At 43.7% G+C, this 21,788-nt stretch overlaps 3 protein-coding genes, 1 long non-coding RNA gene and 3 other non-coding genes across 9 annotated transcripts; 1 reads left to right on the forward strand and 6 right to left on the reverse strand.

Moving 5' to 3' along the window:
* Nucleotides 1–872: 872 nt before the first annotated feature.
* SPCS1 (signal peptidase complex subunit 1) lies at nucleotides 873–3,069 on the reverse strand. The gene is made up of 4 exons (XM_003894316.4): nucleotides 2,766–3,069; nucleotides 2,343–2,402; nucleotides 2,167–2,253; nucleotides 873–1,360 (listed from the first exon to the last, which is right to left on the reverse strand). The coding sequence occupies exons 1-4, from the start codon at nucleotides 3,000–3,002 to the stop codon at nucleotides 1,235–1,237; spliced, it is 510 nt and encodes a 169-aa protein (XP_003894365.1). The 5' UTR covers nucleotides 3,003–3,069; the 3' UTR covers nucleotides 873–1,234.
* Nucleotides 2,965–12,921, forward strand: GLT8D1 (glycosyltransferase 8 domain containing 1). 2 transcript variants are annotated; one of them, XM_003894314.4, is made up of 11 exons: nucleotides 2,965–3,598; nucleotides 4,092–4,320; nucleotides 6,509–6,561; nucleotides 6,646–6,744; nucleotides 9,373–9,586; nucleotides 10,762–10,879; nucleotides 11,103–11,187; nucleotides 11,389–11,501; nucleotides 11,848–12,014; nucleotides 12,125–12,237; nucleotides 12,390–12,921. In XM_003894314.4, exons 3-11 carry the CDS (start codon nucleotides 6,546–6,548, stop codon nucleotides 12,578–12,580), a joined length of 1,116 nt encoding a protein of 371 aa, XP_003894363.1. In that variant the 5' UTR covers nucleotides 2,965–3,598; nucleotides 4,092–4,320; nucleotides 6,509–6,545; the 3' UTR covers nucleotides 12,581–12,921. The 2 variants fall into 2 exon arrangements, with proteins under 2 accessions (XP_003894363.1, XP_003894362.1); XM_003894313.4 differs by lacking the exon at nucleotides 4,092–4,320.
* Nucleotides 6,297–9,410, reverse strand: LOC110742564. The gene is made up of 2 exons (XR_002520372.2): nucleotides 9,302–9,410; nucleotides 6,297–6,419 (listed from the first exon to the last, which is right to left on the reverse strand). It is a non-coding gene; the product is annotated as an uncharacterized LOC110742564 (long non-coding RNA).
* GNL3 (G protein nucleolar 3) lies at nucleotides 12,910–21,784 on the reverse strand. Of its 2 annotated transcripts, none has more exons than XM_021934348.2 (15): nucleotides 21,604–21,784; nucleotides 20,871–20,929; nucleotides 20,322–20,459; nucleotides 20,088–20,201; nucleotides 19,499–19,582; nucleotides 18,513–18,645; nucleotides 17,007–17,119; nucleotides 16,637–16,763; nucleotides 15,778–15,865; nucleotides 14,380–14,554; nucleotides 14,097–14,239; nucleotides 13,882–14,018; nucleotides 13,619–13,794; nucleotides 13,319–13,385; nucleotides 12,910–13,224 (listed from the first exon to the last, which is right to left on the reverse strand). In XM_021934348.2, exons 1-15 carry the CDS (start codon nucleotides 21,614–21,616, stop codon nucleotides 13,142–13,144), a joined length of 1,650 nt encoding a protein of 549 aa, XP_021790040.2. In that variant the 5' UTR covers nucleotides 21,617–21,784; the 3' UTR covers nucleotides 12,910–13,141. The 2 variants fall into 2 exon arrangements, with proteins under 2 accessions (XP_021790040.2, XP_031519161.1); XM_031663301.1 differs by lacking the exon at nucleotides 21,604–21,784 and adding an exon at nucleotides 21,499–21,593.
* On the reverse strand, nucleotides 14,610–14,686 carry LOC116274021. Its single transcript, XR_004182504.1, has one exon. It is a non-coding gene; the product is annotated as a small nucleolar RNA SNORD69 (small nucleolar RNA).
* On the reverse strand, nucleotides 16,884–16,967 carry LOC116274028. Its single transcript, XR_004182508.1, has one exon. It is a non-coding gene; the product is annotated as a small nucleolar RNA SNORD19B (small nucleolar RNA).
* LOC116274018 lies at nucleotides 18,404–18,471 on the reverse strand. Its single transcript, XR_004182501.1, has one exon. It is a non-coding gene; the product is annotated as a small nucleolar RNA SNORD19 (small nucleolar RNA).
* Nucleotides 21,785–21,788: the final 4 nt, after the last annotated feature.

Genomic DNA, 21,788 nt, shown 5'->3' on the forward strand with positions numbered 1-21,788 from the left:
CGCCTGGCTAATTTTTTTATTTTTAGTAGAGATGGAGTTTCACCATGTTGGCCAGGCTGGTCTTGAACTCCTGACCTCAGGTGATCCGCCTGCCTTGGCCTACCAAAGTGCTCGGATTACAGGCGTCAGGCACTATGCCTGGCCTGAAGTGTCAATAATTCTGATTTTGGTTTTCTCTTTTATAAGTTTTGATTTCCATAGACTTATAAAGCAAAGGAAGTTATATGTCCTTGCTCTGGCTATACTGCAGTGTTACTGAATATCACCTGCACAACCTTTACTTCTTGCAGTTTTTTTTTCCTGTTGTTTAGTACATTATCCATTATTGGAATGGCCTTATAGGCATTCAATAACGGTGACATGTTAAATACAAAATCACTTCTCTATTAAATTTTATTCAAGGTTTTATATAAGATCTGCTAAATGGAACTTTGTGATGGAAATGTTTTATATGGTAGCCACTATTCACATAGCTCTTGAGCCTTTGAATCATGGCTAGTTTGATAAGAGCTTTATATTTTAATTAAATAGACATGTGTCTAGTGGCACCATATTGTACAATGCAGTTCTCATTCAATAAATCTTAAGTGCTTACAATGCATCGTGTACTCTTCTATGTACTGGGCAGACAGCAGTGAGAAAAACAAGGTCCCTATTCTTATGGAACTAATGTTCTAGTAACAACTATTAATTATATACCATGAAATGTCTCAAACTCCTGAGCTCAAGTCATCCTCCTGCCTTAGCCTCCCAAAGTGCTGGGATTATAAGTGACAGCCACTGCACCTGGAAGAACCATGAACTTCTAACTTAGGCTTTTACTAATTATCTTCCTTGCAGAATAATGAACAAAAGATCCTTTAGACAAAGAACTTGCACTATGAGGTTTAATTGGAAATATTAAAATGGTTTAACAACTCATAATGAATTACAAAACTTTGATAGTTACATTGTACTATCATTTATGAGGCATTTATTCTTCATTATTTATACCTGAAAGAAACTGCATACTTGTGTGTTCTGTTCCCCATTTCACAGCAAGATTATGAAGAGAAGGTCTAAACTACTTATATAAATCAAAACCCAACTGTGCTAGAAATGAAGTATAAAGAGAACTAAATCTACACACAGCTGTGCCATAAGAGCATTAGATGGTTTTAGCTCTTTTCTGGGGTATGAAAGCAATTTAGCTCATCTCACAGGAAACAAAAGCAGGTGCTGAATCATGAAAACCTCAATTATTTTTAGCATGCCTCTTAATTTTTCTTTCCCCTGGTTTCTTGTCGTCTGTGCTTGAGTCTTGAACAGGTAACCACTTGAGAGGATGCCGGCGATAAATGGGCCATGGAGGAAGTGTCAGCTGGGTCAGAAAAGAGGAAATGCATAAATTATAGCTATTAAAAGTTTAAAAAATTATGTATAATGCCAGGTTCCCAAACGACTCCCATGCTGAGGAAACAAAAAACAAAAAAATCCATATTCCTATAAAGGCTCTGTGCCACCGTCCATGCAAAACACTGTAAGATGATGGGAACAGGCTTACTGCCTACACAAATGGCTTTAAGACCTAAAAGAAAGGTGAGGGACCAGGTGTGGTGGCTCTCGCCTGTAATCCAAGCACTTTGGGAGGCCAAGGTAGGCGGATTGTTTGAGACCAGCCTGGCCAACACAGTGAAACCCTGTCTCTGCTAAAAATACAAAAATTAGCTGGGTGTGGTGATGTGAGCCTGTAGTCCCAGCTACTCGGGAGGCTGAGGCAGGAGAATCGATTAAACCCGGGAGGCAGAAGGTGCAGTGAGCCGAGATCGCCTCAGTGCACTGCAGCCTGGGCAACAGAGTGAAACTCCGTCTCAAAAAAATTTAAAATAAATAAATAAATAAATAACAGGTGAGGGGGCAATGTGAGCACCATGAAAAACTCCTGCTGGCTTTCACCTTAAGATTATTACCTAGAGTAGCTGCCAAAGGAAATAAGCTATGTTCTTTTATATAGTTCACACCATCTGACACTATTTTGGCATTCTACTTTTCCAATGATAGCAAAGGGAAACGCTGTCTGGAAGGATGAGGGAAACATTGGCTTTGGGTCTCACTACTGAGTAGGTCTAACCAAACCAACCCGACTCACAAAACCCAGGTTGCCACTAACACCCACAAATTTCTTACCAAACATGAAAAAGCAAATCCGGCCATAACTATATAGACAGTCCACCCGAACTGTTCAGCCACGTATCCGTAAATAAATCCAACTATCTAGAGACAAATGAAGTATATTAAAAACACTCAAACTGTGGGTTGGGAGGGAGGCGGGGGCGGAAATTAAACGTAAAACCAATACTTACTGCAGAAAAAAGAATAATTCCCTGAAACATCTGTTCAGCTAGCTTCTGGCCCTTGTAATCCTGGGGTGAAGCAGAGGAAAAAAAGAATTGGATCCACCGCCGAGGAGATAACAATTTCTGCCCTGACCTCAAAACTTTGGCACAGGGTAACCCCAATATCAGGGTCTCCCGCTCACCTATGGACCTGGGCAAGAAATTAAATTCTGGGCTTCCCGGGAGGAACTGAAACACCCTCACGGAGAATGGACAGGAGATTCTCGCGGAGTAGAAGAGAAGGGGACCCAGGAGGCAATTCGGTAAAGAGGGTGGAGGGTAACCATCAGGGCCCGGAACAGCGCAGCACTAGGTCGGTGCTCCGACAGGGGCTTCGAAGCTGCCAGGCACAGGAGCTGCGTGCGGAGGTCCCCGGGGCTGCGCCCTCACCATCTGCGTGGGCAGCGAGCTCAGATGCTCCAGCATGGCTGGCTGAGGAGGCGGGCAGCCGACCGCGGGTGGCAGGCTGCGAGGCGAGGGCGACCGAGACTTATGGACTGTGAGGGCCAAGGTCTGAAACTGCGCGTTGCCAGGCGGGCCTTGTACGCCCGGGAGAGCGACGGCCGCGGCCCCGGAAGCGGAAGTCTCCGACGGGCCGATACAGCCCATGTCCCCGCCCCGCACCATCGCTAGGCGACGTGCGCTTTTGCCGCGGCGTGCTGCCCGCGAGGGCAGCTGAGGCGGTGGCGGTGGCGGCCGCCGCGTCGAGGCATCGCGCGGCCGTGAAGGGTTCACCGTCAGTGCTGTTGGGTGCCTGGAGCCGCGGGCCCCGTCCCGAAAACTGTCCTTGACAGTGCCTGCGCGGCCCAATGGCCGCCAGCGCGCGCCGCGTCTCCATGGCGACGGTCTTTTCTCTGCGAGGACCCCGGCGGCAGGGCTGCCCCGCTGCGCCTGCTTGGCGCGACGCTCTAGGGGTCACCGCTGCGGGTTGGTTGGGTGTTGTGGGGCTGCGCGGCTGCCGCGGAGCTAGAGGGCAAGTGGGCTCGGCCCAGCGTGCAGGTGACGCGGGCGGCCAGACAACGGGCTGGGCCCCGGGGCCTGCGGCGCGGGCGCTGAGCTGGCAGGGCGGGCCGGGGCTGCATCCCCATCTCCTCCATCGCCTGCAGTAAAGGCGGCCGCGGCGAGCCTTTGAGGGGAACGACTTGTCGGAGCCCTAAGCAGGGATATCTCTGAGCCTGGCGGGATCCCCGGAGCGTCGCATCACTTTCCGATCACTTCAAAGTGTAAGGGGGGCCCTACTGACCCTTGGAATTTAGGGGGCTACCCTAGGCGGCATCCACAAGAGAGAGAATTTCCTTGGAGAGGGGACCTCGGTCCTCGGTTGTCCCTCTCATCCGCGTGGAGAGTCCCTCATCTGGGGGCTCCCGAACTCGGCCCTCTCACATTCTGGCCGACTTTACTGACCCTCACAGACCCAGGCTGGGCCCTCCTGATAGAGGCCAGCCAAAGGTTCACTCAGCCTCTCTTTCAAGGCTGGTGTATCTCTAAATCGTAGACCCTCCTCTGTTACCGTGAGCCAGGTGGGATGCTCACATTTTGGAGAGAAACCGTTCTGAGGAACCCGGGCTTCTGGGTCCCAGCTGGCTCTCCGGCCCCCAGGTTATGTACTCAGGGTTAGCCACAGATAGTGAGATTCTAGGCACTCCCGGGACAGGGTGGGACTGCTGACCTCATTGATGCAACCAGCAAATATTCACGGCACCTTGTTTGTGCCAGACAACGGACCGAGGACACGGTTGTTACCAAGACCAGGCTGTTGCCTTGGAAGAGCCCAGGGCGTGTCAAGGGAGACAGCCACATCACGCCAGAAATACGTGACAGCTGGATTAGCCCTGGGAGAGGGAGGCGCAGATGTGGGAGCTCAGGGGAGGTGCAGCTCAACGTGGAGTTTGGAGGAGGCTACCTTGACTTCTGAAAGCCAAGTGGGAGCCAGCCAGATGAAAGGGTAGGAGAAAGTCTATGTATATCCTCAGTGCCCTTTCATCCTTGCACGTGGCAGAGACCAAACAGTAAAATGCAGACACCTTTGACACTTTTCTGACCTCAGAAGGAGTCAGGACGTGTAGAAGGCAGAATGAGGGATGGGCAAGAGTTTATTCCTGTGTCCTTCCCATGCTCTGTATTTCTTGGTGTGATTGAACAGACTTTCTGATGTGTGTATAAATAGATACATCTTTGTGTGGTCTTTTTTTTTTTTTTTTTCTTGAGATGAAGGCTCGCTCTGTCACCCAGGCTGGAGTGCAGTGGTGCGATCGTGGCTCACTGCAACTTCTGCCTCCTGGATTCAAGTGATTGCCCTGCCTCAGCCTCCTGAGTAGCTGAGATTACAGGCATGCGCCACCAAGCCCGGCTAATTTTTGTGTTTTTAGTAGAGATGGGGTTTCACTGTGTTGGCCAGACTCGTCTCAAACGCCTGGCCAGTGTGGTCTTTTTTTTTTTTTTTTTTGTATCCACGGTTTTGTATTCTTGGATTCAACCAACCACGGATTGAAATTACAGATACAGAGGGCTGACTCTAATATGCCGTTTTACATAAGGGACTTGACCATTCGTGAATTTTTGTATACATGGGGAGTCCTGGAGCCAATCCCCGACTGATACTGAGGACCAACTGTGTTGCTAATCAAATCGTACACAATTGTATACTCTAACGAAAATGTAGTTACAGATCCAGGGTCTATAGTAAGGGTTAAAAGGTGGGTTCACAATATCTTGGTTGGTAAAATGTCTTTAAGGAAACATTTTACCAAGAGCTTGTTGAAGGAATTTATTTTTTAAATAAATTTAGTTCCACCTATCTTGTTTCCACTGAATTGTTTTGAAAAGGTGAAGGTCAGATGAGCTGAGGAGGACCAACCAGGACAGTGCGACAATTAGACACCACCTTCTTAAGAGATGAATAGCTAGCTAACAGAGATGGTTTTTGGGAATAGCACCTTAAATGTTTTTTTGGCGGGGCGCAGTGGCTCACGCCTGTAAGCTCAGCACTTTGGGAGGCTTGAGGTGGGCAGATCACGAGGTCAGGAGTTCGAGACCAGTCTGGCCAACATGGTGAAACCCCATCTCTACTAAAAATACAAAAATTAGCTGGGCATGGTGGTGCACGCCTGTAATCCCAGCTATTGGGAAGGCTGAGGCAGGAGACTCGCTTGAATGTGGGAGGCAGAGGTTGCAGTGAGCTGAGATCGTGCCACTGCACTCCAGCCTGGGTGACAGAATGAGACTCCGTTTAAAAAAATAAACTAAAATAAACATTTTTTTGTTTTTGCTAGTTACGATGGCTAGAAATGCACTCCAAACTTTTGATATCGATTGGATTTTGTGAATTTTTGTAACTTTTTCTCTGCTGTGGGTTTGTCAAGTGAATTTGGATAATATTCTTTTCTCTGAGGACACTCATGTTAAAGGTGAATGGGATACAACTCTGAACAGGCATGTTTTTACTGATGAGGCTAAGACCTCAGGTTACTTGGTCATAGACAACCTGAATCCATGTCTACTTTAGGAATTTTAAGTAGAAACTTAATTCTGTTATGTTATTTTTTATTTTAAAGACGGAGTCTTACTCTGTTGCCCAGGCTGGAGTGCAATGGCACGATCTCGGCTCACTGCATCCTCTCTTGCCCAGGTTCAAGTGATTCTCCTGCCTCAGCCTCTTGAGCAGCTGGGATTACAGGCCCCTGCCACTGCGCCCGGCTAATTTTTTTTGCAGTTTTTAGTAGAGACGAGGTTTCACCATCTTGACCAGGCTGGTCTTGAACTCCTGACCTCGTGATCCACTCCCCTCCTCCCCCCGGCCTCCCAAAGTGCTGGGATTATAGGCATGAGCCACCGTGCCTGGCTGAAACTTAATTCTTAAATTTTTTTTTGCTTTTCATCTTGTGATGTATAATATACAAGACTAAGCTTATGTATTTCTCCAGCTTTTTAAAAGTTTTTTATTAATGACTACCACAAAAATTTCAGATCCGAAATTGGGTTCTTGGAAACTGTTAATTCAAAATGAGTTTCTTGCAGAATACCATATATGCCTCCTGTTTCTTCCTGAATTAAAAAAAAAAAAAAAGTGTTAGGGCATTTTGATGTCCCTTCTCATGTACTTACTGACTTTGGGGGCTTGTTTTGTTTTGTAGGGTTAATAACTGCTAATTTATATGACAGAAGAAAAAGATGTCATTCCGTAAAGGTATGCTCTTTCTACAAGTTAACTTGTTTTTATACCTGGTGAAAGATAAAGAGGTATAACGTAGGTTTTCCCTATCTATTTCAGTAAACATCATCATCTTGGTCCTGGCTGTTGCTCTCTTCTTACTGGTTTTGCACCATAACTTCCTCGGCTTGAGCAGTTTGTTAAGGAATGAGGTTACAGGTATGGGAACATTTACTAATAATGCCTTAGAATCTGTTGAGGACCTGGTATTCTCTGTGTTGGACATCCTAAGTTGTTCTTCTTCTGGTAGTACTAGCAGTTGTTTGTTAAGGGTTTGATCTGACAGAATATTCCTTTTCACTAAATCAGAGGTCTTAGGAGAGCCTCTGAGGGCTGCCATCTGTTCATATGTCAGCAGGACAGGGCTTCAGAAAGTGAGGGCAGACAAGTGTCCTTGGTGTTTGATGCCTGCTGTAGTCACTAGAGTGTCAGTCTAGTTACTTTCCTTCAGCTGTGCAGCTGCATCAGTGGGACTGTAGCAATAAAAGTTTTGTCAAGTGATTTTTAAAAATCACTGTGTTGTATAATGCATTGCACAATATATTGAATTAGTTGTTCATACTGTTCTCCCTTGGTATTGAGGAATGTTTGAGGCTCGAGTGTTTGTCAAAAATCATTTTTGGATTGCCACCCACCACAGTTGACCAGAGTGAGAGACTATAATAGCTTTCTCCTGACTTTCACGGAGTGCTCTGATAGCATGTTTTATCATGTGTATATATGTATGATACATATAAAGTAATGCATGTTCCTAGTAGGAAAGTTTATAAAAAAGAGAACAGGAGCAGTGGCTCACGCCTGTAATCCCAACACTTTGGGAGGCCGAGGTGGGCGCCTCACAAGGTCAAGAGATGGAGACCGTCTCAGCACTTTGGGAGGCTGTGGGCAGATCATGAGGTCAGGAGTACAAGACCAGCCTGGCCAACATGGTGAAACCGTGTCTCTACTAAAAATACAAACATTTGCTGGGCGTGGTGGTATGCACCTGTAGTCCCAGCTACTCGGGAGGCTGAGGCAGGAGAATCGCTTGAACCCAGGAGGCGGAGGTAGCAGTGAGCCAAGATCACGCCACTGCACTCAAGCCTGGTGACAGAGTGAGTCTTCGTCTCAAAAAAAAAAAAAAAAAAGAGACAACAGTATTCAAGCTCCATGAAGGCAGTTTGTGTACTGTTTTATCTTCTGTGCCTATGGATGGTGGCTGATACCTATAGCTGTTCAATAAATATTGGTTGAATGATTTCATTGCCTAAAGGTAACTTATTACATTTTTGGCTTAGTACCTTCCAGTTTTTTCCTACACATCTTTTTTCTGTACAGTTGAGATTGTACTATATATAAACTGTACATTATGTGTTTTTCTGTATATCATAAGCATGTCACTGTGATGGTAGAAACTCTTCATACATAATTTTAATGTCTATTAATTTGTTTCCACAGGATAACATCTTGTGGTACAACAGTTTTAAGACTTTTTGAGGCCGGGCGCGGTGGCTCAAGCCTGTAATCCCAGCACTTTGGGAGGCCGAGACGGGTGGATCACGAGGTCAGGAGATCGAGACCATCCTGGCTAACACGGTGAAACCCCGTCTCTACTAAAAAATACAAAACTAGCCGGGCGAGGTGGCGGGCACCTGTAGTCCCAGCTACTCGGGAGGCTGAGGCAGGAGAATGGCGGGAACCCGGGAGGCGGAGCTTGCAGTGAGCTGAGATCCGGCCACAGCACTCCAGCCTGGGTGACAGAGCGAGACTCCGTCTCAAAAAAAAAAAAAAAACTTTTTGGTGGTAGCCCTACAATAGGAAATACATTACATGTAGCACATGTACATACATATGTATTTACTTATTGGCTGTCTATCAGAAAGTTAGGGATGTTTTATTCATGGCTGTAACCCCAGTGCCTAGATACTGCCTGGCACATAGTAAATACCAGGGTTCAATGAGGAATGAAAAAAAAAAAAAAAAGGCAAGAATGTATATAGGACAGTACTTGCAGTTTCCTTGTGTGATACACTGTATTTTCTTTGGTATTCTAAATCAGTTTTCTTTTTTGTAAGATGGAATTTTCCTCTTGCTTCCCAGGCTGGAGTGCAATGGCATGATCTCGGCTCACTACAACCTCTACCTCCCGAGTTCAAGCGATTCTCCTGCCTCAGTCTCCCAAGTAGCTGGGATTACAGGCATTCACCATTACACCTGGCTCATTTTGTATTTTTAGTAGAGACAGGGTTTCACCATGTTGGTCAGGCTGGTCTTGAACTCCTGACCTCAAGTGATCCACCTGCCTCAGCCTCCCAAAGTGCTGGGATTACAGACGTGACCCACCACACCCGGCCTCTACTTCAGTTTTCTATTGCAATCCAGAAACTTTTTCTGTATAAATTGATTGTGACTCACTCAATTGGTTTCATGCCTACTTGTGATTTGTGACTTAAAAAATATTTAGTTTGCTGCTATGTTTTCACAATTTAAATAAAATTCTTTCTTTTGATTATATTTCAGATTTTGTCCTTAGGAAACTCTTGATACAAATTGCCACAATACATTCTAACAGGTTCTGTTATTTTCCTACCAGTAGTGTATCAAAGTGCTGTCGGCCTATTTTAAAAAATGCTTCCTCCATTTTTCCAAAAGCTTGTTTACTTACAGGGAAAGTTTCAGGGCTATATGCTTCAGTTTAATGGGGGAGAATGAGGTAAATCAGAACCATAATCCTTACCTTCCCTTTTTCCATGTCTTGGACTCAAAAGCCCATGAGATTGTATCACAGTGCCTTCCTTGTGTTTTCAGATTCAGGAATTGTGGGGCCTCAACCTATAGACTTTGTTCCAAATGCTCTCCGATATGCAGTAGATGGGAGACAAGAGGAGATTCCTGTGGTCATCGCTGCATCTGAAGACAGGCTTGGGGGGGCCATCGCAGCCATAAACAGCATTCAGCACAACACTCGCTCCAATGTGATTTTCTACATTGTTACTCTCAACAATACAGCAGACCATCTCCGGTGAGCTCTGCTTATGTGATTCTGCTTCTAGAGGATGATCTAGAGCAGGCCAGCTGCCAATCCAGGAACTGTTTTTCTGTGGTTTGTATGTTGTTTTATACAATTGAAATTGTACCACCGATAAACTGTACAACTGACATATTTTTTTAGGATTGTATTATGAGCTTATCCCCATAATAGGAGAAGTGATACAAGGAGCTCATGCCAGGAAGTCAGTCAACTGTCACTCTGCACTGTTAACCCCACCTGACGTTGTTTTGGTAATAATACTTTCTCAGTGAAGGCAGCAGTAAATGTTGATTTATAAGTTACAGGTTCCTTATTTCATGGACATGTTCTGAGCAGCTCTGGTCTAGAGTGGGAAGGGACTTAGCAACAATGGCAAGGTAGTGTTGTGAAGCTGATCACAGGCTGATAACAGGTCCTGATCCAAATCTTGACTTTCCCCATAGTGATCTGGGGAAATTTGGATAGTCCAATCCGTTTTGAAAATGAACTAAGACTTACAAAACTTACTCCAAATTTGTTGGTCTAACAAATTAACCAGTTGTCAAATTTCTAAAACATTTTCGTCCTTATGGCCTTCTCCATGGTTCATACTTAGTTTTTGAAGCTGTAAATTCTGAACCCATTTAAAATACAGAAACAGAAGCTGTATAAAAATAGACTACAGAAATAACAGTAAGTACCCACAAAACGCTGATTTGAAACTGACCTAGAAAAAATGTGCAGTACTCCTTTAGCAAACACTTTTTTCTTACAGGTAGTGCCTCAGACTTGAGTGGTGGAATTACTCAGTGAATTAACAAGTCAGTCTGTAGATAAGAGATTACTCTGTTGGTAATTAGCATTCGCTACCATCACTTTGACGTCTTTTCTTCACCAGTGTATTTATTGGGTTGAGAGTTGGATGGTCTAGGTGGTGACGAAATGTTCTTAATTCTGTATTGTATTTTTCTAGAGTAGTTTTAGTGTTATAAGATAATTACTATATAATCTTGGTTCAGGGGGGGATGTTCGTGGGAATAACCATCACTTCAGACGAGGAAACCAAAGCTCAGAGATAAAAGGAGCTTGTAAACACCTATTTGGTCCATAGGGTTTCTTTTGCATTATTCCCTTATTGGTTTGGAGACATTATTTGAAACTAAAATTTAGTGTTTTATCTTCATCAGGTCCTGGCTCAACAGTGATTCCCTGAAAAGTATCAGATACAAAATTGTCAATTTTGACCCTAAACTTTTGGAAGGGAAAGTAAAGGAGGATCCTGACCAGGGGGAATCCATGAAACCTGTGAGTTCCATGCATCCTTCTTTGTACTTGGCAGTATTAGGAAATAATGGAATACCTGGGTGTCTGTGGATATAGTGCAGGTAGTTTCCTGGGGACCAAGCCTGGGTGGTTCTAAGAGTCCTTTCTTCTCCTGAATGGGTACTGAAAGCATCCTAGGAGTTTCTATGTAAATAAAAGCACAGCCAGTGCAGTATTCTATGCCAATTATTCTTTCCTTTTCCAGTTAACCTTTGCAAGGTTCTACTTGCCAATTCTGGTTCCCAGCGCAAAGAAGGCCATATACATGGATGATGATGTAATTGTGCAAGGTATCAAAAATGTTACCATGAGTGCTGTTCTCCACCCAGATTGAGTACAATTGCTAAATAAAACAATGGGCGGGCTACAGTGGGCTATAGTGGTTGTTTTATTTATGGTCTTCTATAAAATGTCACCACAGGGAGAAGTGGGAGTAACAGGAAACTCTCAAGGCAACTGAAATGTAAATCTTAACATCTTGTCTATTTCAGGTGATATTCTTGCCCTTTACAATACACCACTGAAGCCAGGACATGCAGCTGCATTTTCAGAAGATTGTGATTCAGCCTCTACTAAAGTTGTCATCCGTGGAGCAGGAAACCAGGTAAATTGCTTACCACACATCCCTCTTCCTACAATATCGTTTATTGGGAAGAGGTTGCAAATTCAGGGAACTCTTTTGCTGCAATTTACACTCACTCCCTAATCATTTCATCACAAAACTCAAGCCTGCTTTTCTGTAGACTTCTTCATGGACTTGACAGCCTAATTGTTCTTCTTGAACATCTGGTTTAATATGTCAACATCTAGGTTCCTATTCTAACTTGGAATTTCAAGTATCTATTATCTAATCTGAAGAAGTCATAGTTTAACAGCTGTTTTCTCTATTGGCTATAAAATTGTATCTTTTGTTTGAAACAGTAAATACATTATGTCCTATTTGTTTTTAGTACAATTACATTGGCTATCTTGACTATAAAAAGGAAAGAATTCGTAAGCTTTCCATGAAAGCCAGCACTTGCTCATTTAATCCTGGAGTTTTTGTTGCAAACCTGACAGAATGGAAACGACAGAATATAACTAACCAACTGGAAAAATGGATGAAACTCAATGTAGAGTAAGTATGTAACTGGCCGAGCTGTGAAAAACTGTTGTATTTCAATTCCGGGAGTTGTGACTAACAGGAGTTAGTACTTTTCACTAACATTTGTTTTCTGTCCCACCAAGAGAGGGATTGTATAGCAGAACCCTGGCTGGTAGCATCACAACACCTCCTCTGCTTATCGTATTTTATCAACAGCACTCTACCATCGATCCTATGTGGAATGTCCGCCACCTTGGTAAGTAGAATTAACCAGTGGCATAAGCTAGTAAAAAGAATTGGTATCTAAAGAACTATCCTCAGGGATGGGGTATATTCTTTGTTTCCCTTAAGTTTTCTGCACAATTTCACATGGCACAATGATGTGCCTATTTTTGTCTCAAATACAAGGTTCCAGTGCTGGAAAACGATATTCACCTCAGTTTGTAAAGGCTGCCAAATTACTCCATTGGAATGGACATTTTAAGCCATGGGGAAGGACTGCTTCATATACTGATGTTTGGGAAAAATGGTATATTCCAGACCCAACAGGCAAATTCAACCTAATCCGAAGATATACCGAGATCTCAAACATAAAGTGAAACAGAATTTAAACTATAAGCATTTCTCAGGAAGTCCTGGAAGATGGCATGTATGCAAAGTAACAGTTGCTAGGCTTCAATGCCTATCGTAGCAAGCCATGGAAAAAGATGTGTCAGCTGGGTAAAGATGACAAACTGCCCTGTCTGGAAGTCAGCTTCCCAGACAGACTATAGACTATAAATATGTCTCCATCTGCCTTACCAAGTGTTTTCTTACTACAATGCTGAATGACTGGAAAGAAGAACAGATATAGCTAGTTCAGCTAGCTGGTACAGATAATTCAAAACTGCTGTTGTAACCTGTGGCCTGATCTGTAAATAAAACAACATTTTTCAATAGGTGTCGTATTTTTTTATTCCAGATAACTACTTCCACTCACAATGAGGTGAATTGTCTTTTTATAGAATTTAGGGATTCCAAACTGCCTGGTTTTAATACAATACATGTTCACAAAATTTACACAGCTCATGCATACCATAACTTACACACATTATACATAGAAGTTTAGCAGTCTGCTTAGAATGTTAAAAAAATACTCACAAAAAAAAGACATGGTTCTGTTACACATAATCTGTACTGAAGTCATAAGCATCATCGTCTTCAATCATTTTATCCAAGATAAAAGACCTTGTAGACTGTTCACCTATATTGCAGGAAAATAAAAAGAGATTTTCAAAAAGTCAAAGTGATTCTACACCATGCTGCTTTGTTAGAAGAACTCCTTTTGCCTGCCTCACCTGCTGTAGACTCCTCAGACAGTGCCTCCCCTGTCTCTTCTGCAGCAAACATGCCTGAGCTCTTTTCCTGTGTGACAGAAAAATGGTACTGGATTAGTAGCCCTTGTCTTGCTCATTTAATCCAAGTAGTTATGTACCTGAAAAAATTAACTCTTGGAGGTACATATAACGGGATGTGTAAAATTAAGGCTAACGGATCACAAGCCTCAAATATTTCCTATCTTCAGTTCTTTCCCATTATGTATTATAATGCTAGAAAACTCACTTCAGTTTTAAACAACTCATGGAGGACACACTTACATCAACTTCTTCATCAATAATTTCCTGATCACTGTCTTTGTCATCCTCCTCCTCCTCCTGCTTCCTTTCTTTCCGTTTTGGCAATTCTTCATGTATGTCCTTTTCTTCTATTATTCCATTTGTCAGACCAGAAGACTGGAAAAGGATGCTACTGGCCAAATGAGGACCCTTGATGGCTGGGGAAGAAACAAAGCCCATGTAAACAGATCAGACCTCTATTGGCCTGTCAACTGATGAAGATAGCAGTGACACACAATTCTCACCTTTTATGCTCTGTGCATTGTTCTTTTCCAGTTCTTCCAGATTGAAGTCCCTTTTCATGTCTACCACAATACTCTCATTAAAATATGGAGGAGGAGTCCAAGATGTAGGGGTATGGCAATAGTAAGCTAATGAGGCACTGATATTAAAAATAAGATGTGTCAAAAGGAGGTTTATTCTAGTGGTCACCAAAATGCCAACAGAAAAGAAAGCTTACCCTGTCCACTCAGACCACAGCAGTTTGGCAGCACCTTCAACATTTGGGATTCCACCTTTTTGGTGCATACCTCTTCTCTGAGCAAGCATAGTAAAAAATTCCAGAGAATTCCTGTAGCCTGGGACAGTATATTTCAGTACTACCTTAAAAAACAAACAAACAAAAAAAAAACTGTCCTTCATCTGACACATCAGTACTTTAAAAAACTTCCAAAATTTTTCTACTGAAAATGCTTATGATGAAAGAAAATGGCTCCAAGGAGCTCATGAGAAGGGGTTTTTACCTGTCGAGCATCAGCCTGGGCAAGGATGGCACTGGCAGCCTCCATCGGTTTTACTACTTCAATACTTGCTGGACTTCGCAGAGCAAGTGCAGAGGAGGAATTAAGTGGAGATACGATGAAGCCTGGACTATCTATGATTGTGATCTGTTTGTCCAAGGGGACAACTTGCATGCTCCTGAAAGAAGAGAGATGGAATTGATGGGGGCATTGGTTTATTTGGAAGGTAAGAGAACATGAAGCTCAGAGTTGGATTGAACAGACTCAGCACAGTCAGTCAGATCCAGTTTATCATCATTTGCTTCACATTTATCTAAAACTGTAACAGCATACCCAACTGTTCTAAAGAGAAACACTGCATGTTACAGCTTATATGTTTACATCACCCAAAACACATGCTACTTCCTTTGCTATAAATACGCCACCTTCTGGCCGGGTGCGGTGGCTCATGCCTGTAATCCCAGCACTCTGGGAGGCTGAGGCGAGTGGATCACTTGAGGTCAGGAGTTCGAGACCAGCCTGGCCAACATGGTGAAAGCGCTGTCTACTAAAAATACAAAAATTAGCCGGGTGCCTGTGATCCCAGCTACTCAGGAGGCTGAGGTTGCAGTGAGCCAAGATAGCACCACTCCAGCCTGGGAGACAGAGACTCCGTCTCAAGAAAAAAAAGATCTAGGGCACGGTAGCTCATGCCACCCAACGAAAGTGTAATCCCAACACTTTGTGAGGCCTAGGCAGGTGGATCACTTAAGGCCAGGAGTTTGAGACTAGCCTGGGCAACACAGTGAAACCCCATCTCTACTAAAAATACAAAAACTAGCCAGGTGTGGTGGCAGCCTTCTAGCTGGCAAATTTCTATTAATTTCTCAAGGCCAGGTTCAAACATCACTTCCTCTGAGGGAGCTTTCCTCTCTATCTATTTGCTTAATTTGTCTTTCAAACTGAATTGTGGGCAGCTGTCCCACTCCAATCAGTTTTTCTCCAAGCCTAGCACTGGCTTAAATCTCTTATTTCACCAAAAGCTTTAAAAAAAATTAGGCCAGGCACAGTGGCTTGACCTGTAATCCCAGCACTTTGGGAGGCCGCGGCGGGCAGATCAGCTGAGGTCAGGAGTTCAAGACCAGCCTAACCAACATGGAGAAACCCGTCTCTACTAAAAATACAAAATTAGCCAGGTGTGGGGGCACATGCCTGTAATCCCAGCCGCTCGGGAGGCTGAGGCAGGAAAATTGCTTGAACCTGAGAGGTGGAGGTTGCAGTGAGCCGAGACTGCACCATTGCACTCCAGCCTGGACAACAAGAGCGAAACTGTCTCAAAAAAAAAAAATCACCTTCCTTGAGATAACTAAAATAAAACAGTATGTCACTAGTAATATTACAATTATGGACACCTCCATTTACCTTGTAAGCCCCATGGATACACCAACATTACACATCTGTTCTTGTTTTAAGCTATTGATAATGCTGCTTTTCCCCACATTTGGGAAACCTACAAATAAATGGGAAATCCAGATATAAAAAGCATTATATGTTGGCACTCATGAAATTTTCACTGCCTAATTTTCCATTTCCCTGATGTTTAGGGCAAGATCAGAGTTGGATCTGTGTCTTCACTTCAATACTAAGGCCAATTTTAGTTTCTTCATTTTTTGCACAAGTAATGAAAAGGCAGGAAAATACTGTAAATTCAAACAAACCAAGAGCTTTTAGAAACCAGCTTCCTATAGTAATCAGTTCCAACAAAAAACCTGAATCTGGAGCAGTTGTGTAAGTTTTCTTTTTTTCTTTTCTCTTGAGATGAGTCTCTGTCGCCCAGGCTGGAGTGCAGTGGCACCATCTGGGCTCACTGCAAGCTCCGCCTCCCAGGCCATTCTCTTGCCTCAGCCTCCCCAGTAGCTGGGACGACAGGCAACCACCACCACGCCCGGCTAACTTTTTGTACTTTTAGTAGATGGGGTTTCACCGTGTAAGCCACGATGGTCTCAATCTCCTGACCTCGTCACCCACCCGCTTTGGTCTCCCAAAGTGCTGGGATTACAGGCGTGAGCCACCGTGCCCGGCCAACAGTTGTGTAAGTTTTTTTCTTTAAATTGTGTGTGGTTATGTGCTTTTAGTAAGATATAGGCAAGAAGCTAGTATTTGAGTGAGCCTTTTACTTGACAACAACTCCATACACTGCTGCTTGGGCACTTGGAGAGCTGGCTAAACTTCTTAACTATTTCAACAATTAAAAAGTAAAAAGTAATGAAATGAAACTCACCAATTACTCCAACCTGAATGGCTTTGCCGCAAGTCTCCTGAAAACTTCCAAGAAGTTTCCAAAGGCCCTCTTTCCCAAAGCAGACTTCACTTCTGAATGGAGCAGCATTCTTCTTTGCCTTCACATGCTAAAATTCCAAATAGTTGAATTATTCTGGCAACTTACCTGAAAAATCATTTTAACAAACCCCAAGCAATCAGGCTCCAGAGCCCAGCTCTTAAACTAACTACACTGCCTTTCAGATTATCTCTGGCTGAAATCAGAGTTGGATCTTGTAATTTTTCATTTATTTAAATCAAGATTTTGTACACTCATCATATTTCAACCAAAATCTGAAAGAACCACATATCTTACTACTAATAAAGGATACCTTGGTTATCTTCCCTTTATCCTTCGGTTTTGTTGAGGCTCTGAACACCACTGTTGGCAATTCTTTCTTCAAATAATTTAGCCAGCTCTCCAAATTCTCCTTTGGTACCAGATCTGATAGGAATTAGAAACAAGACATTTGCGGCCAGGCGCGGTGACTCACGCCTGTAATCCCAGCACTTTGGGAGGCTGAGACGGGCGGATCACAAAGTCAGGAGATCGAGACCATCCTGGCTAACAGTGAAACCCCGTCTCTACTAAAAATACAAAAAAATTAGCTGGGCGTGGTGGTGGGCGCCTGTAGTCCCAGCTACTAGGGAGGATGAGGCAGGAGAATGGCGTGAACCCAAGAGGCGGAGCTTGCAGTGAGCGGAGATCGTGCCATTGCACTCCAGCCTGGGTGACAGACTCCGTCTCAACAAAAAAAGAGAAGTAAGACATTTGCTCCAATTTCACTATTTTGTTGAGATGCATTTCAAAATCTGGCAACTATAGATTTTACTCTGGTTTACATTTTCCCAGTCTTTTCAAAAGGATTTAACTAGAAAATCAGGGCAGGGCAAGCTCCCCTACCATGCTGCCTGTATCTTAACAGAGCTCAGCATCTACACTTCTCTATTTCAATTCCCTTTGTATTGCTCACTCAAAAATTTCAGGACAGACTCAACGTCTCGATTACAAACCTACTAACCCTAGAGCTATGTTTCCAGAATTTACCTTTAGCTAGCAGCCAATTGTTTCTTTAATTCATTCATTTTTTTTTTTTTTTTGAGACGGAATCTTGCTGTTGCCCAGGCTGGAGTGCAGTGGCATGGTATTGGCTCACTGCAACCTCCGCCTCCCGGGTTCAAGCAATTCTCCTGCCTCAGCCTCCCAAGTAGCTGGGACTACAAGTGCCTGCCATCATGCCCGGCTAATATTTGTATTTTAGTAGAGATGGGGTTTCGCCATGTTGGCCAGGCTTTTCTCGAACTCCTGGCCTCAAGTGATCTGCCTGCTTCAGCCTTCCAAACAGCCAATTGTTTCTTAACCCCAAAAATAATTTTAGATTTCATTCCCATTTTCTGCTTTGTAATTCTCTGTTCTGGGTTTTCTTGTTCCTGCTGCTGAAACTCAGATGCATAATTATGCATTTCATTTAAATATTTTGTCACATACGTTCCAATTTATTTCACTCTTGAACTAATACCCGACATTGTGTAGGTGTGGGGAATTTGTCACACTGTCATCACTTCCTAGATGAAATATACTACACTTAACTGGGTATAACAGCTTACACTTATTTAAAAGACAGTAAATACTGAATGGCAAAAGAACAGTAGAAACCAGTTGAGTCAGTTGTAAAAATCACCTCCTCCCCACTGACTAGCACTGTCTCTGGCAAAGTGCACATACTTTGGCTGTGCTGAGGTCAGAGTTGGATCTAATCAGTCTTCAGTGACTATTAGACTATATCCTCATACCTCACCAATGTACATGGAAGACAAAGGATACCCTCTTTACCCACCTGATTTATTCAATATAAGTACCAGCTTTTTCTGTCCACTCTGGACAATGGCCTCTTCTACCTGAGGACATCTGCAACCAAGAGGATCTCTGGCATCCAACACCTCTAGGACAACATCGGAGGCTTCAATCACCTATTAAGTAAAAAATAACCAGAACGACATCCCTTGCTCTGGTAATACCTTCAACAAGAGAGTACTGACATTATCCATTTGGCAACAGGGTGAGCTCAGAGTTGGATCTCATGTCTTCACTTTGGTATGAAGAATGTTGACCCTCATCATTTCTCACACAGGAAAGTAAAACATAGGCCTCTGATTAAGATGGATTTCAAAAATGAAAATATCCCTGTCTTTGAATCCTCCCATAGTGAATTATGTAGTTTGGTAGGTCCCTCTGGCCTTGCCAAAAGCTGCTGAGGGGCAGTCAGGTTCTATCCACGGGGGAGTGAGCTTGGGAAAATGGATGTTGGGGATGGGAGTGCTGGAGAGCAACTACACCAAGGAGACAATACCCTCTTGTCCTCTTTCACTTAAGTTTCAACAGAGTACTTTAGAGACCTTAGCCTGACATTGCTTACTCCAATGTACTTTTCTCAATCTCAACACTATGTCAACATTTTTTAAAAAAATGTTGTAAATCATGCTTACAGGCAGAACCAGTTTTGTGCAAATATTTAGAACCAAAGAAACTATTTGTCAGGTAAACATAGCAGGAAAGGCATTAAACAGCATAAGTTAGAGTCGAGTCACAAAATGATTTGTTGGTGGAAGGTGGGAGGAGGGAGAGGATCAGGAAAGGTAACTAATTGGTACTAGGCTTAATACCTGGGTGATGAAATAATCTGTACAACAAACCCCCACAACACAAGTTTACCCATGTAACAAACCTGCACATGTACCCTTGATCTTAAAAGGTTAAAAAAAAAATGACTTGAGTCTTTTAAACCTCATTACTACTGTCAGACACTGACCTAGGCTAAGATACCTTTTTAAGTTCTTGGCAGTACAGCTTCTTTGAATTCTGTTTTCCTGACTTGGCTTTGTTCTCAGTTTTGCAAAGCCCAAATGCCTAGAGGATAAAGGGGGAAAGGACACAAAATTAGAAGTAGAGCAGTTGTAACCTCTATCTCCATTTTCCACAGCTGAGTAGCAGCACTTGCAGTTGTTAAATAGGTAAGATGGAGTCTGAACTCAGTTGTCTTCCTCCCAAGAAGCTCAGCAGCCTGTAGATGTGCTTTTATTTCTGCACCAGAACTCATCTCTCAGCCAGGTGCAACAGCCCACACCTGTAATACCAGAAACTGGTAGGCTGAGGTGGGTGGATCACTTGAGTCCAAGAGTTTGAGACCAGCCTTGGCAATATAGTGAAAGCCCGTGTCTACTAAAAAAAATTAGCCAGGCATGATGGTGTGCTTCTGTAGTCCCAGCTCCTCAGAGACTGAGGTGGTAAGACTGCTTGAGCCTGGGTGGTCGAGGTTGCAGTGAGCTGTGATTGTGCCACTGCACTCAGGCCCAAGCAACAAAAACAAAATCAAAACCCCTGATCTCTCATTCATAAAGAGACCTAATCATACCTTTTCCATAGGTTCCACATTTGATGGCTTAATATCAGGATTAGTTTCAAGTTTTCTTTTCTTTCCTAGTTCCTTCTGCCTGTCAAGTTTCTGCTGCTGTTTTAGTTCTTCAAGCTGTGTCAGAGCCGTAAGGGAAATAGATGAACCAGTGACTAGTGTTGTTACCTTACTCTGAAAAATATCACACATAACACACTATACCACTCATTGAAAATTCTGGCTAACATAACTTACCCTCTGTTTCCTTAGCTCAGCTTCCCTAAGAAGAGCCTCCTTAAAGGGAGCACTGTTTGGAACTCCTGGGTCTTTCCTAGGCTTCTTGTGACCCCGCTTTTTAGCCTCCTTCCTTAATTTTCGATGATGTTCTCGAACCTATTAAAGAGATTTTGTCTGCTTACAAAAATATCTTTATACTTAAGCAGAATTCAAGTGAGAAACCAATCTGGCTGCAATTTAGTTATGCCTATAAAATGTAATAGGAAAATGGAGCTTTAGTTGGAATCTTACGAAGTAATGCATAGGTAAGTATAAAACAGTAAGAAAATGTAACTAGAAGGCTCTCTATGCAGAGATTAACATGTTGAACAAATTTAGAGACTTATCACCAAACCACTGCACTTTCTCACAGCTGCACTCCTGATGCCTAAGAGCTCGTGCCCATGGTCAGTCTATCCAATGCCATTTCCCGAAACCAAATCACATTAACCCGTACTTTCCCGCAAAGGAACAAGGCAAAATCAGTTTAGCAGTGTTTAGTATAGCTCTCTCAAGCACTACACTTACCTTTTTTTGGATTTTATACCGCTTATGGCAGGTCATGCGTTTACTTGCTTTCTTTAACTCTACAAAGAAACATCACAAATCTGTTAACGCAAATGATTAGTTCTGGGTTAACGCACTATGGAGTTATATCCTTTTCTCGTGTTATTGGCTGCCAAACCTAACGTTAAGACTAATGCGAAATGCCTAATGCAAACATACATGCCACTTTCAAATTCCAGAGAATTAGATTCAGTAGATCCAGAACGGAGTCCAAGTTCCCTGCACCTACTCTTACAATATCAGAATGGGATCATACACAGCAGCGTGTACGAGCGTTTATGAGACCCAAAACGACAGCCACTTTGTGTCAAACAGCACGAATCATAAGGCAGGAGAGGAACACTGAGTCTGGGAGGCGATTCTCAGCTCTCACCTGGGCCAGCCTGCACGTGGCCACGGAAAGGAAGATATTGGGCCTGAAACCTGGCTCAGAAGCTGCTTCCTTACGAAAATCTAGCCTAGTCTTTCCCACCCTCTGCCCGTCTTGGTTCCACAGAATGAGCCCGCGCGGTTAACATGATCGCCGTAGGGACTTCCAACTCTCGGTCCTACGAGGAAATAGGGCCAAGGCCTACGCGTAGGCTCTCACCCCTGTATCAGCAGAGACAAAGCCGTAGCCGTAAAAGAGCGTCGTGGAGGCTGCAGCAACTTCCAAACATGGGTCCCTCCACGCCCGCTTCCCGACCCCACTTACTAGGCCGCTTCATGTTGGCTGTAGAAAGCGGCACGAGCACGACACCCTGCCTCCGCTAGCGCCACGTGTGAAGTGAAGCCACTGACGAGCGTCACGCACTTACGCTGCCGCCGTAAAGTGCGTCACCGCCTCTCTGCGTGCGCGCGCACGCAGTGTCGCGCGGAGCAGGGATCGCTTGGCGGCCG

The sequence above is a fragment of the Papio anubis genome, chromosome 2 (genome assembly GCF_008728515.1).
Source record: "Papio anubis isolate 15944 chromosome 2, Panubis1.0, whole genome shotgun sequence".
NCBI lineage: Eukaryota > Metazoa > Chordata > Mammalia > Primates > Cercopithecidae > Papio > Papio anubis.

Bases quoted from the DNA above. Each gene is read 5' to 3' on its own strand.
- GNL3 (XM_021934348.2), bottom strand. The intron at 17,120-18,512 runs GTGGGTAAAGAG...AATTCCTATCAG, and splicing joins ACTTATATTGAATAAATCAG to ATCTGGTACCAAAGGAGAAT. The intron at 14,019-14,096 runs GTAAGCTTTCTT...TTTTAATATCAG, and splicing joins CTGTGGTCTGAGTGGACAGG to TGCCTCATTAGCTTACTATT.
- GLT8D1 (XM_003894314.4), top strand. The intron at 6,745-9,372 runs GTATGGGAACAT...TTGTGTTTTCAG, and splicing joins GTTAAGGAATGAGGTTACAG to ATTCAGGAATTGTGGGGCCT. The intron at 11,188-11,388 runs GTATCAAAAATG...TGTCTATTTCAG, and splicing joins TGATGATGTAATTGTGCAAG to GTGATATTCTTGCCCTTTAC.
- SPCS1 (XM_003894316.4), bottom strand. From the start codon at position 3,002: ATGGTGCGGGGCGGGGACATGGGCTGTATCGGCCCGTCGGAGACTTCC. The intron at 2,254-2,342 runs GTAAGTATTGGT...ATTTGTCTCTAG, and splicing joins GAATTATTCTTTTTTCTGCA to ATAGTTGGATTTATTTACGG. The intron at 1,361-2,166 runs GTAAGAAATTTG...TTTCTGACCCAG, and splicing joins GATTTGCTTTTTCATGTTTG to CTGACACTTCCTCCATGGCC.